Raw genomic sequence first — 14,900 nt, 5'->3', positions numbered from 1 at the left:
AAAGATGAACAAGATTAATCGCAATTGATTAATGTGCTAGTTTTTTAATACTAATGTTTTCATGTAATTATTTGTTCTTTTGCACTATCCTTCTCAGTCTTTTTAAAATATGGTGGTTATTTTACTTTTCTGTTATGGGTAAACAGATTGTTTTGCATGAGCTTGCTAAGTTAACAAATTTCACGTCACATGCCGGTGATAATAAACCTGATTCTGAGACTGATTGATTTTAAAGTATGAAAATGACACAACCTCATTTTTTGTCATTCCTTATCAGGTACTGAAACTTCTGTGAACCTCCACCAGAAATTGTACTACCACAAGCTGGGATTTCAACAGTCTGAAGATATATTATGTGCTGAATTTCCAGACAATCCAAAATGGATGGGTGGAGCTGAGGTATTAGCACATCCAAAGTACAGCACAGTACCTGCTCTTTGGCCCACAATGTTGTGCCAACTATTTAAACTACTCCAAGATTCCAAGATAAATCTAATGCTTCCCTCCCACATAGCCATCCATTTTTATTTCATCCATGTGTCGATCTAAGAGTGTCCTAAATGACACTAATGTATCTGCCTCTACCACCACCTCTGGCAACATGTTCTGTGCACCTATCCCTCTGTTTTTAAAAAAAAAAAATAAAACTACCTCTGACATCTCCTCTATATTTTCCTCCAATCAACATAAAATTATGCCCTCTTGTATCAGCCTGGGGAAAAAGATGCTGGCTGTCCACTGTATCTGTGCCTCTTATCATCTTGTACACTTCTTAAGTCATCTCTCATTCTCCTTTGCTCCAAAGCAAAATGCCCTAGCTTGCTCAACTTATTCTAATGAGACATGTTCTCTAATCCAAGCAGCATTTTGTTAAATTTCCTCTGCACCATCTGTAAAGCTCCCACATGCTTTCTATAAAGAGAGGACCAGAACTGAACACAATACCTCAAGTGTGGTCTAACCAGAGATTTATAGAGCTGCACATTACCTCACGACTCTTGAGCACAAAATCCCCAGTTAATGAAAGCCAATGTACTTATCACTTTCTTAACCACCCTATCAACATATGTGGCAACTTTGAGGGATCTATGGACGTGGACCCCAGGATCCCTCTGTTTCTCCACATTGGTGAGAATCCTACTATTCTGCCGTCAAGTTCAACCTTCCAAAGTGAATCACTTCACACTTGTGCAGGTTGAATTCTATCAGGCACTCCTCAGCCCAGTTCTGCATCCTACCAACGTCCTGTTGTAACGTACAACAACCTTCTACGCTAATCCACATCACCACCAATCACTATCATCTTCAAGCTTACTAACCCCCCCTTCGACTTCTTCATCCAAGTCATTTATAAAAGTCAGAAAGAGCAGGGATCCCAGAGCGACAGAACTCCACTGGACACCAACCTCGAGGAAGAGTACGCTCCATCTACAGTCACCCTCTGCCGTCTATGGCAAGCCCATTCTGAATCCACACAGACAAGTTTCTCTGGAACTTGCCTTCTGACTTGGGGAACCTTGTTGAACACCTCAGTAAAATCCATACACACCACGTCCATTGCTCTACCTTCATCAACATGTTTTGTCACTGCCTTGAAGAAGTCAGTCAAGTTCGTGAAGCACAACCTGCCCCTCACAAACACATGCTCACTATCCCTCATCAGACCATGTTTCTCCAGAAACTCATAAGTAAGTTTCTCTTCAATCCTCTCCAATAGCTTGATGACCACTGAAGTAAGACTCACTAGTCTATAAATTCCCATGAGCTTTGTTGGAGAAAAGAATGATGTTTGCCACCCTCCAAACTTCTGGTACTACTCTTCTGGCCAGTGAGGATGCAAAGATCATTGTCAAAGGCGCAGTAATTTCTTCCTTCACTTTCTCTAGTACCCTAGAGTATATCCCATTCTGACTCGATGACTTGTCTATCTTAATGATGTTCTAAAACAGCCTTTTTCGACTTTTTTATCCTGGAGGAACCCTTGAAATAATTTTCAGGTCTCGGGGAACCCCTGCTTGTAAAAAATAAAAATAAAAATATATATCTACAGCTAACAGGGCTGCTTGGTCACTGCCCACCACTGCAAGTGCTAGCATCGCGTGAAATTCAGAAAACAATGTTTATTTTTTTAAAATCATGTTCCCTCGCAGAACCCCAGTTGAGAAACCCTGTTTTAAAGTTTCAACGCATCCTCTTTCCTCATGTTGACATGTAACAGCATATTAAACTGTTCTGTGCTGTAAAAATACCTCTCACTGGTGAATACCAAAGCAAAGTATTCATTAAGGAACTCCCCAACCTCCTCTGACTCCAGGCATGTTTCTTCTTTTTATTCCTGATCAGTCGTACCCTCACTCCAGTCATCCTCCTGTTTTTTAAATACATGTAGAACACCTTGGAATTATCCTTAATCCTATTTGTCAAGGCCGCCTTATGCTCTCATAAATCCCTTCGTAAGCTCTTTCCTGGCTAGCTTAGAACTCTAGAGCCATGTCTGATCCTTGCTTCTTAAACCTTAAGTAAGCTTTCTTCCTCTTGACTAGATGTTCCTCATCTCTTGTTTACCATGATTTCTTCACCCTGCAATCCTTTCCCTGCCTCAATGGGACCAACTTATCCAGAACCCCATGCAAGTGGCCCCTAAGCAACCTGCACATTTGCATTGTTCATTTCCATGAGTACAAATGTTTCCAATTTACACTCACAAGTTCCTGCCTAATAACATAATAATTCACTCTCCCCAATTAAATAATTTTTCATACTCTCTGCTCCTAGCCCTGCACGTGGCTATGGTAAAGGTCAGGCTGTTGTGGTTACTGTCTCTGAAATGCTGATCCCCAGAGAGATTTATCACCTGACCAGGTTCATTGCCTAGTAGCAGATCCATATAATGTCTGCTATATTTGGCCTGTCCACATAGTGTCAGAACTCCTAGGTGAACACACCCAGCAGTTTCTACCCTATCTAAACCTTTCGACCTAAGGAGACGTCAGTCAATGTTAGGGAAGTTGAAGTCACCTATGACAGCAATTGATTTATTTTTGCACATTTTCAAAACTTGCCCCTCAAACTGCTCCTCGGTGTCTCTGTTGCGATTGTGGGGGCTGGGCTGTCTATAGAATACTCCTAAAAGAATGATTGCTTCATTCCTGTTTCTAACTTCCACCCATACTGGTTTGCTGGAAAATCCCTTCACAACATCCTCCTTTCTGCAGCTGTGATACTATCCCTGATTAGCAGTGCCACTACCCCCACATCTTTACCTCCCTCCTTCTCCTAAACCCTGGAATACCCAACAGCCAAACCTGCCTTTGTGACAACCAAGTCCTTGTAATGGCCGCAACCTACTGCTTCCATAGTGTTCCACGATCTAAGTTCATCACTCTTGTTCCTGATACTTCTCACATTAAAATGGACACATTTCCACCCATTCAGCTGACTTCATTTATGCCTATCCTTCCTCACAGTCTCTACGTGTTGCATCTACCATTACACCAGCTGCTCCATCCTCTGACCTGTCATCTCGTTCCCATCCCCGTTAACCTAATTTAAGCCTTCCCCAACAGCTCTAGCAAACCTGCCCCCTCGAGTTCAGGTGCACCCGCCTCTTTTTGTACATGTCATATCTTCCACAGAAGAGATCCCAATGATCCATAAATCTGAAACTCTGCCCCTGCAACAACTCTTCAGCCACGTAAACATCTGCCAAATCATCCTATTCTTACCCTCACTGGTGAGTGACACAAGCAGCACTTCAGAGATTACTCCCTTGAGGTCATGTTTTTTAGTTTCCTACCTAGCTCCCTATATTCACTCTAAAGGACGTCATTCCTTATCTATGTCGTTAGTACCAATGTGTACCATGACATCTAAAATATTGTCAAACAACACACACACAATGCTGGAGGAGCTCAGCAGGCCAGGCAGCATCTATGGAAAAGAGTTTTGTTAAACAAGTTTTTTTCCCCCTTGAATTTTACTGTGATTTGCTATATTTTGTTTATTGCTGTAACTTTTATCAGTTTGTCCTTTCAGTAACCAGCATAAAGAGCATGTCTGTGTGCTTATTTCTCTTGAGTTACTCGATGCTGCATGAAACTTTTTGATAGTCTAGTCAGGGGCAGCCCCTACTAAAACCTAATTTTTTGAACAAATCGAATCATGATTGTGGATAGTAAAATGACATTAATATGATTGTGTATTTAGATAGATATGATTAGTTAAAGACTGCCACATTTAAAAAGTGGAAGCTTTGTGTTTGCAACATTTGTATATAATGTAGGTATTGGTCAAACTTCATAGTGGTATTTTATGTCTTTATATCTTAATTGAAGCGCTGCGTATTGCTCAATATTTCATCGTGTTGGGCATTGTGCTTCCAAGAAGGGACAGTTAGGATGTTATCCTTCTGTGTATGAGTGATGTTAATACTCCTAATGCTTATCGCAGCACACAAAAAAGGTTATTCAGCTCATTGTTATGCTGGAGCTGGCATAGACACATAGTCCTATCCCTCTTTTACTTCCCGCTATAACCCTGAAATGTATTCTCTCATATAACCAATAATTCTTCTTGAATCATTTACCTCTTCCCTAGACCTGAGGAATTAACCTGCTGGAGAGCAACTGAGTCACAGTGAAGACATTTAGATAGCACCCAAATTGACACATTTTTTCCTCTTTGCGAAAAAAGTTCTGACCTTTTGGTACATCTTGATTAGAGTACTGTTTGTGTTCTTTTTCTGAAGTATCAACGAACAGCAATCAAAAATGATGATCCATAATCAGGCAATTAAATGGAAGGAGGAATAGTTGAATTTTGAATGACATGAAATGCATAGTGATTTGGAATTGATGTAGGTAAAAATATTAAATAGGGCAATGAAGATAAATACAAAAAAGATATGTTGTTGCTTTGTATCATGTAGGCTACTTTTGGACATTGGGTGAATCAACCATCTGCCCCACTTTAAAAGTAATGCTTGGTTCTGTTTGGATAGATAGTCTTAATTTTTAAATTATTTACATACATCGTTTGAGCCCATCTCTAATTTGGCAGATAATTTGTGATTTTAACTTGTTAACTGGCATAATGGTTTTAGAAAAATCTTTTAGATCTGTTTCATTTAACTAACTAAATGCAACCTCAGCATTGTTTTTTTTGTCTCTAATGCAGGTATCAGATGATGGGCAGTATGTTCTCTTGTCTATTCGAGAAGGTTGTGACCCAGTCAATCGACTTTGGTACTGTGATCTAAAACAGTTGCCTGATGGAATTAAAGGTAAATACTAAAGGAATTTTGGTCTTTGCCATATCTAGGCCCCTCATCAGTAATTATGCAGTTCTCTTCTCAAATGCAATGATTTTTTTCCCAGCTTTTTTGATTTGGTATATTGCTTTCTTCATAAATGCAGCTAGTTTAAGTTGTCAAAATAGATCATCTCTTTACAGAAGGCAAAAATAGATTTGCTAGAAATCTGAACTATGAACAGAAATGGAAATCCTCAGAAGATCAGATGACTCCTCTGGAGAGAGAAACTGAATTAGCATTCAGATGATACTTCATTAGGAAAGTTACAAATGGACATTATCACTTGAAACATTAACTCTTCCTCTCTTCAGAGCTGTTGCCTGTAGTACTGGGTATTTTTAGCACTATTGTCTCTTTGTTAAAATCTATCCTTGGAAGCAGTGAATCTCCCAGTGTTAATTCCAGCATCACAACTGGCAAGACATAGGTGCTATTGGTACCTTGATAATTTGCCAAAATAACCAAACTTTTTTTCATTCGTGAGATGTAAACATTACTGGTAAGGCCAAGATACTAGCCAGGTTGACTTATTTGTGAATCCTGTGTCCATGAACTCAGATCATTAAAAGATATATGAGACATTATACAGTGGAATGCAAATGTTTGGGCACCCCTGGTCAAAATTTCTGTTACTGTGAATAGTTAATTGAGAGGAAGATGAACTGATCTCCAAAAGTCATAAAGTTAAAGATGAAACATTCTTTTCAACATTTTAAGTAAGATTAGTGTATTATTTTTGTTTTGTACAATTTTAGAGTGAATTTAGGGGGAAAAAAAAGGAAAGGTGCTCCATGCAGAAGCTTGGACACCCCAAGAGATTTGAGCTCTCAGATACCTTTACCAAGGTCTGAGACCTTAATTAGCTTGTTAGGGCTATGGCTTGTTCACAGTCATTGTTAGGAAAGGACAGGTGATGCAAGTTTCAACGCTTTATAAATACCCTGACTCCTCAAACCTTGTCCCAACAATCAGCAGCCATGGGCTCCTCTAAGCAGCTGCCTAGCACTCTGAAAATTAAAATAAATGATGCCCACAAAGCAGGAGAAGGCTATAAGAAGATAGCAAAGCATTTTCAGGTAGCCATTTCCTCATTTCATAATGTAATTAAGAAATGGCAGTTAACAGGAACGGTGGAGGTCAAGTTGAGGTCTGGAAGACCAAGAAAACTTTCCTAGAGAACTGCTCGTAGGATTGCTAGAAAGGCAAATCAAAACCCCTGTTTGACTGCAAAAGACCATCAGGAAGATTTAGCAGACTCTGGAGTGGTGGTGTACTGTTCTACTGTGCAGCAACACCTGCACGAATCTGACCTTCATGGAAGAGTCATCAGAAGAAAACCTTTGCTGTGTCCTCACCACAAAACTCAGCATCAGAAGTTTGCAAAGGAACACCTAAACAAGCCTGATACATTTTGGAAACAAGTCCTCTGGACTAATGAAGGTAAAATAGAACTTTTTGGCCGCAATGAGCAAAGGTATGTTTGGAGAAAAAAGGATGCAGAATTTCATGAAAAGAACACCTGTCTAACTGTAAAGCACGGGTGGATCGATCTTGCTTTGGGCTTGTGTTGCAGCCAGTGGCACGGGGAACATTTCACTGGTAGAGGGAAGAATGAATTCAATTAAATACCAGCAAATTCTGGAAGCAAACATCACACCATCTGTAAAAAATGCTGGAGATGAAAAGAGGATGGTTTCTACAACAGGATAATGATTCTAAACACACCTCAAAATCCACAGTGGACTACCTCAAGGGGCGCAAGCTGAAGGTTTTGCCATGGCCGTCACAGTCCCCTGACCTAAACATCATCGAAAATCTGTGGATAGATCTCAAAAGAGCAGAGCATGCAAGACGGCTCAAGAATCTCACAGAACTAGAAGCCTTTTGCAAGGAAGAATGAGCAAAAATCCCCCAAACAAGAATTGAAAGACTCTTAGCTGGCTACAGAAAGTGTTCACAAGCTGTGATACTTCCGAAAGGGAGTGTTACTAAGTACTGACCATGCAGGGTGCCCAAACTTTTGCTTTGGGCCCTTTTCCTTTTTTGTTATTTTGAAACTGTAAAAGATGGAAATAAAAAAAAGTAATCTTGCTTAAAATATTAAAGAAATGTGTCATCTTTACCTTTATGCCTTTTGGAAATCAGGTAATCTTTTATTCGCTTAGCTATTCACAGTAACAGAAATTTTGACCAGGGGTGCCCAAACTTTTGCATGCCACTGTTTATGTCCCTGTATTTTCCCTGCTGTTAGTTAACATAATATGGTATATAGAGGAAAGGTGAAGTGAATTACCAAAATCACTCATCCAAATCTTGAGGGCATAGGTTTAAAGGGAGTAGAGAAAGGTCTAAAAGGGACCTGACAGGAAACTGTTTTTCACAAAAATAGTAGTGAATAAATGGAATTGAGCTATGAAGGAAGCAGTAGAAGTGTATACAATTACAATATTTAAAAAGCATTTAAATAGCATTCAAACCAGTATGTTCTTGACATTTAGGTGAGTTTGTTTTCACACTTAGAAATATGATTCATTTGTTTTAACAGGAAATAGGTGTGACATATCAGACTTTAATTTAGTATATGCTCTACTGATATATAGCAGTCTGTACATCTGTAAGCTTCATATTGTAGTCTTCCTCATAACCATATTTAAATACAGATGACTCCCCCATTATATGATGGGGGATGGGGAAATGATTGTATTCTGATAAAATGCACCACGTTATCTGCATTCATCAAGAAGTGCAGGTCAAAGAAAAATTATTTATTAACTTTTTTAACCAGATGCATTCTGTGAGAATGAATTTTGTGTTTTATCTCAAAATTTTGGATAATAATTTGTAAATTTTGTAAGTGCAAATTTTCAGTCACTAAAAGGCCATAAGATGGGATTGTCTATACTTTTCACATCCTGTTTCTTCTAAACTTTGCAAATTAAAAGTGCTGATTTCTCATTCATTTTTGTACACCTGATTCAGTAACCATTAGTGCATTAAAAAGCAATAGCTTGAAGACTCTCCCGTCATCAAGTAATCCCAAGTATTTATTTTGCCAAAGGACTGATTATAAACTTCAGAAAGGAACCTGTTCTCATCCAGGAATCAGCAGTGGAAAGGGTGACCAATTTCAAGTTCCTGGGTGTCAACATCTCTGAGGATCTATCCTGGGCCCAATATATTGATGCAGTTACAAAGAAGGCATGACAGTGGCTATCTTTCATTATGAGTTTGAGGAGATTCAGTAGGTCACCAAAAGACACTTGCAAATTCCTACAGATGTACTATGGAGAGCATTGTAACTGGCTGCATCACTGTCTGGTAATGGAGGGAATGTGGGGGGCCCACTACATAGGATTGAAATAAGCTGCAGAAAATTGTAAACTCACTCAGCTCCATTATAGGCACTAGTTTTCATAGCATCTAGGACATCTGCAAGGAACAATGCCTCAAAAAGGTGGCATCCATAATTAAGGGCCCCCATCATCCAGGACATGCCCTCTTCTCATTGCTATCGTCAGGGAGGAGATGCAGGGGCCTGAAGGCACAGTGATTCAGGAACAGCTTCTTCCTCTCTGCCATCCAATTTCTGGATGGACATTGAACCATGAACACTACCTCATTACTCTTTTTGCACTACTTATTTAATTTGGCTACTATTATCTATGTTTGCTGTAGTTTACAGTTTTTATTATGTACTGCTGCAGCATAACAACATGCGTATTTCATGATGTATGCCAGTGATATTGATTCTGATTTTCTTTCTTTGCTGGAACCTGCTTGGATCCTGAAATCTCTTTTAATCCTCAAATTTTTGCACATTGTTTCTATTATTTTTGTCACATCTTCTACAACTCCAGCATAACATCCCAATTTCTGTACTCATTGTATGGATTTTTGCATCAAAAGCTGTCTAGGTAGGGCTTAATTTGTGAGTTGCTGGACGGCACAGCTCATAGGGCCAGAAGAGCCTGTATCTCTAAATAAAAATGTTTAAATAGCGGACCCAGCTCCAATCACTGTGGCACAGCACCAGTCACGGTATTTCCCAGTGGCCAAACATTTTAATTCCAATCCCGATTCCCATTCCGACATTCCCAGTCTGTGGCCTCCTCTACTGCCACACTGAGGCCACTGTCATGTTCCAGTTAAAGTTCATTGTCATTCAACTGTACATGTGTGTGCAGCTAAATGAAACAACATTCCTCTGGGACCAAGGTGCAAAACATGGTACATATGGCATATCACAAACAGCACATAAAGTAACATTAACACCATAATATAAACTGATGCACAAGCTGACATTGTACGTATACGACATATAATTAAATATATAGTAGTATAATGGGATTGGCGCAGTCATAAATAATGCGTACTGAGTGGTAGTGGGGTGTTCAGCAGTCTCACAGCTTAAGGGAAGGAGCCGTTACCCAGTCTAATGGTCACTGTTCTTGTACTGCAGTACCTTCTGCCTGATGGTAGGTGGTCAAAGAGAGTGGGGGATGAATGGGTGGGGTCCTTGACCAGGCTGAGGACTCTGCGAACACACCATTTCTGGTGTATGTCCTGGATTTAGGGGGTGGGGGGAGAGACCCCAATGATTCTCTCAGTGATACTCACAATCCATTGCAGGGTCTCACGATCAGATGCCTTTCAAATCCCATGCCAGTTGGTGATGTATCTGGTCAGGGCATCCTCAATGGTGCTCTGGTAGAATGTGGATGGGGATCTTCAGTCTCCTTGGGAAGTGGAGCCACTGTTGTGCTTTCTTGACTGAAGAGATGGTATTGAAGGGCCAGGTGAGACTTGGTGCTCCTGACTCTTTATGGAGGAGCTGTTGTTGTGCTGTAGAGTGTGGTCAGCCTACACCTTCGTGAAGTCCACAATCATCTTGTTAGTCTTTTCCACACTGAGACTCGTTGTTATGTTCAGACCAGTTCACAAGCCGCTCTACTTCCTCTCTGTATGTCAAAGCATCATTGTTGCTGATGAGGCCAACCACTGTTGAGTCATCAGTGATCTTAATGATGTGGTTAGAACTGGATCCAGCAGTATTGTTGTGCGTCAGCAGTGTGAACAGCAGCACCGGTGTTCTGTGTGATAGAGCTAGAGATATTGCTGTCAGCAAGGACTGTCTGAATTCTCTCCAACAGAAGTCCCAGATCTAGTTACAGAGGGAGGTGTTGAGCCCCAACAAGGACAGTTTACCCACCAGCTTCAAAGGAATGATCATATCGAATGCTGAACTGAAAGTGAGGAACAACACTCTGATGTAGGAGACATTGTTCTCTAGGTGGGACAGGACTGAATAGAGGGCGAAGTTTATCGCATCATCAGCGAACCAATTTGGGCGATATGCAAAGTGGTAATGGTCTAATGTAGTGGGAAATTGGGAAACAGGATTTGATGCAGTTGTAGGAGCATCACCTCAAATTCCATTTGGGTAGCAACGCTTGATGGCATGGACATCGATGAATTTATCTTCCAGTAATTTCACCCTCTCCCCACCCCTTCTCTCTTCTTCCATTCCCTAGTCTGGCTCCCCTCTTTTTTTTCTTTTCTCCTCACCTGCCTATCACCTCCCTCTAGTGCACCCACTCCTTCCCTTTCTCCCATGGTCCACTCTCCTCCTATCAGATTCCTCCTTCTTGCTTTTCCACCTCTCATTTCATCTCCCTTCCCCACCCACCTACCTTCTCTCGCATCTGGCTTCACTTATCGCCTTCTAGCCTGTATCGTGTTCCCTTCCCTCACCATCTCATTGTGGTTTCTTCCCTTTTCCTTTCCAATCCTTAAGAAGGATCTCAACTCTAAACATCAATTCTGTTCCTTTCATACCTGCTGCCTGACCCTCTGAGTTCCTCCAGAATTTTGAGTGTGTTAATCTAAATTTGCGGCATCTGCAGAACCTTTTATTTAACATTTTGGACCAGCCTCCCGTACAGAACTTGGTACGTTCTCTGGCGGAATAATAGGAAAGTGTCTCATCTCTGACCAAGGGTCTTCAACTGGACATATTAACTCTGTTTTTCCTTCCGCACTTGCCGCCAAACTTATTGAGGTTTCTGCTTTTTTATTTATATTTGCTTTATATTTATAGCATCTGCAGTTTTTGATTTTACTTTTTGACTCCCATCTTTATCTAAAAGCACTGAATATGCAAAACAACTTCAGAGAATTAATGCAGATTTGTTCTAATAGGAATTCTGCCATGGGTGAAGCTTGTGGATAACTTTGATGCAGAATATGAATACATCACAAATGAAGGAACAATATTCACTTTCAAGACAAATCTCAATGCTCCGTGTTATTGCTTAATCAATATTGACTTCAGTGATCCTGATCCTTCGAAGTGGAAAACCTTGGTTCCAGAGCATGAGAAAGATGTACTTGGTAAGTGTAACTTTTTTTTGTTTTGCCTTTACATACACATTTTTGTGGATGGGGTTTTTAAGAATGTTCAACAAAAATTGCATGTAATATCTAGAAGGCATCAGTGCACATTGGTAAGCTTTGTCATGTTCTCTCATTGCTTTTGATGGTGTTTTTGAAACCACTTGAGAGCAGCACATTTGTCACATTTCCTCTCTTTCTGTGAATTTATTTTTCATCTTTTTTTAAAACCAAAGACCATCTTCAGTGTACAGAAAGCAGGTATCAATAAATTATGGAACAATTAGCCTGAACAATTTTTATGGTCACATAATTCAACCAGGTCATCCTTAAAAAAAATTTGTTAACAATTAGAAATTACTATATGAGAGAGAGAAACGTCCACAGCTTACCATCATGCTTTTACTAATTTGGTAGACGCTACAAAGAAACTGAAAAAGTTTATTAGAATTGCAAAGATGGAATGCATGATTAGAAGGTTTTTTTATCGGTCCTACTTTTAAGGAGACGGGGCAAGGAATATGAGAATGAGACACTGATGTTAGAGCAGTGGGAAATTTGGAATTACATTTGTAGCTGGAACACAAGGCAAATGTTAAAAATGGGTTATGATCTAAAGGAATAGCAACTCAAGCTTGAGGGGCTAATTGATTACTATTCACATACGCATAACGAACAATTTTTTTTCCAAATGGAGTGAATTGAGGTCATGAGGAAATTTAAAGATGATCTGACCTTCCTCTTGACTAGGGTCTTTTCTTTTAGCTCCCTTTTTTCTCTGGTAGTAGGCATTATTATCCTCTGCTGCTAAGTGTATTCACAGTCTGGCAGTTTGACTGTCCTGACTTATACTCTCTATATTGTGTTGTGGTCGGTCTGGAGTTGTTTTTTTTTCTTGTGTTGTGGGGCTTGGGGAGGATACTAAGCTTACCTGTCTTTAATTTAGGTGCTTTTTTGTTAAATTCTCTTCCTTTGTAGCATATTGTTATTGTATGCTTAATTTTGCACTGTATTAATGTTCCTCATTGGAATTTGGGGTTTTTAATTTGTAAAATGTTTCGAAAAACTAATAAAAAAAAATTTTTTTTAAATGATCTGTCAGTTAACAATAACTCATGGGCATTGCTCTTCAAGGTTTGATTCCTTTTAAACGTGCAGTGCGATGGAATGCTGATTGACCTTGGAACGATTAGAAGCCTTGGGTCATTTTAACACATTGTCCCTCCTAAAGTTGGTGATGAATTGTCAACTGATTTAAAAACTCTTAACTAGAATCATGAAGCACTTGTGATCTAGAAGGTGGCTATTGAGCCCAGCATATTGAATGTAATCAAGCTCAAAGCAGGCCTAATAAAAACATAGAAACCTACAGCACAATATAGGCCCTTCTGCCCACAGTGCTGTACCGAACATAATCTTGCCTTCTAGCATAATACTTGCAGTACTGCACATCAGAGCTCTTCAAGTGCACATACAAATATTGTTTAAATGTGTTGATAGTCTCTGCCTTTGCCTCTTTTCCAAGAAAATGAATTCCAGCGATTAACCAACTAGGCGGGTTTCCATCTCTCTCCAACATATACAAAATCAGATTTAATATCACTGACACATGTCATGAAATTCGTTGTTATGCAGCAGCAGTACATTGCAATACATAAAAACTCTAAATTACAGCATATATTTTTCTCACCCCTTATGGGTGGTGTGTATGTGTATTTTTCCCTCAATTTTGGGTCTTCTACCAGAGGCCTGGGAGCTTGAGGGTTTGGTGCAGTATCTTTGCTGTTTGTGGTAGTGTGCTCTCTGGACCTAGATCTCAGATGTTGTTCCTGGGATTTGTTGGAGCCAGTCTCTCAGTCCAGGTGTCACAGCCCAAGTGTTCTATCACCACCAGGATTATTCTGGCTTCCACATCCTTTGTTTCTGCTCTTTCAAGCCCTGATATTTCTCCAGCTTCTCATGGTCTTTCTTCCTGATCTTACTATAATTTGGGATTGCCACATCTATTACTATTACTTTCTTCTGTTCCTTGTACAGTATTGCTATGCCTGGTTAGCTGGCCAGTACCTGCTTATCAATCTGTATTTGGAAGTCCTGCAGGATCTTAGCTCTCATTCTCTGTTACCTTCTCGGGTGTTTCCCATTTGGACGTAGGTGTATTCAATCCATACTCTGCACTGATATTCTTGTACACAACTCCTGCAACTTGGTTGTGCTGTTTGGTATATGCTGTCCCTGCCTGCATCTTGCACCCTGCTACTATGTGCTGAATGGTTTCAGTGGATTCCTTGCATAGTCTACATATTGGATCTTGTATGGTGTGATAGACCCCTGCTTCTATTGCTGTTGTGCTCAGCACCTGTGGGACAACCCGTTCAGTGACTTGACCTGCCATATCCTCTGGTCCTCCAGTTCCGTTTCAAAAAAATAGTGGGAAAAAAAAATGAAGTAATGTTCATGAGTTCAATGTCCATTCAGAAATCTGATGGCAGAGGAGACGAAGCTGTTCCTAAATCATTGAGTGTGTGCCTTCAGACTGTCCCTGCCTGCATCTTGTACCCTGCTACCATATGCTAGATGGTTCCAGTGGATTCCTTGCACAGTCTGCATCTTGGATCTTGTTTGCTGTGATAGGCCCCTGCTCAAGCCCTCAAGTCTCAGTACTCTTTCAATCTTACTGATATCTATTCTGTAGGTAGGTGACCAGAACTACACACAATACTCCAAATTAGGTCTCACCAACAACTTGTACAACTTCAGAATAATATCCCAACTCCTGTACTCAGTACTTTGATTTATGAAGGCCAATGTGCCAAAAGCTCTTTCTGACCCTATGTATATCTGTGATGCCACTTTCAAGGAATTATGGATCTGTACTCCCAGTTCCCTCTGTACTCAGTCATTCCGCAGTGCTCAGCCCTACCATTCACTTTAAGTTCTACCTTGGTTTGTCCTCTCAAAGTGCAACATCTCACACTTGTCTGTATTAAGTTATATCTGCCATTTTTAATCCCATGAATTCCCATCTTTATAGCCTTTGCTGTCTACTTTTTCCCCAGTCTTGTTGTCTTGTGCAGATTTGCAGATCCAATTTACCACATTATCACCCACATTGTTGATATTAGTGGCAAACAACAGACCCAGCACCAATCCCTGTGACACACCATTCGTTACAGACCTCCAGTCAGAGACGCAAACA

The 14,900-nt window shown here is 40.2% G+C and overlaps 1 protein-coding gene across 1 annotated transcript in view; it reads left to right on the top strand.

The window, feature by feature from the left end:
- Window positions 1–14,900, top strand: part of LOC140733044 (prolyl endopeptidase-like) — a 169,499-nt gene that overhangs the window by 50,299 nt on the left and 104,300 nt on the right. The window contains exons 6-8 of the mRNA XM_073055836.1: window positions 278–399; window positions 5,176–5,281; window positions 11,510–11,701. Of these exons, the coding sequence (XP_072911937.1) occupies window positions 278–399; window positions 5,176–5,281; window positions 11,510–11,701 (420 nt within the window). The remainder of the gene's footprint in view (window positions 1–277; window positions 400–5,175; window positions 5,282–11,509; window positions 11,702–14,900) is intronic.

Source organism: Hemitrygon akajei, chromosome 9 (assembly GCF_048418815.1).
Source record: "Hemitrygon akajei chromosome 9, sHemAka1.3, whole genome shotgun sequence".
Taxonomy (NCBI): domain Eukaryota; kingdom Metazoa; phylum Chordata; class Chondrichthyes; order Myliobatiformes; family Dasyatidae; genus Hemitrygon; species Hemitrygon akajei.
The sequence above is the reverse complement of the archived record's forward strand: the minus strand, read 5'-3'. Positions and strand labels throughout refer to the sequence as shown.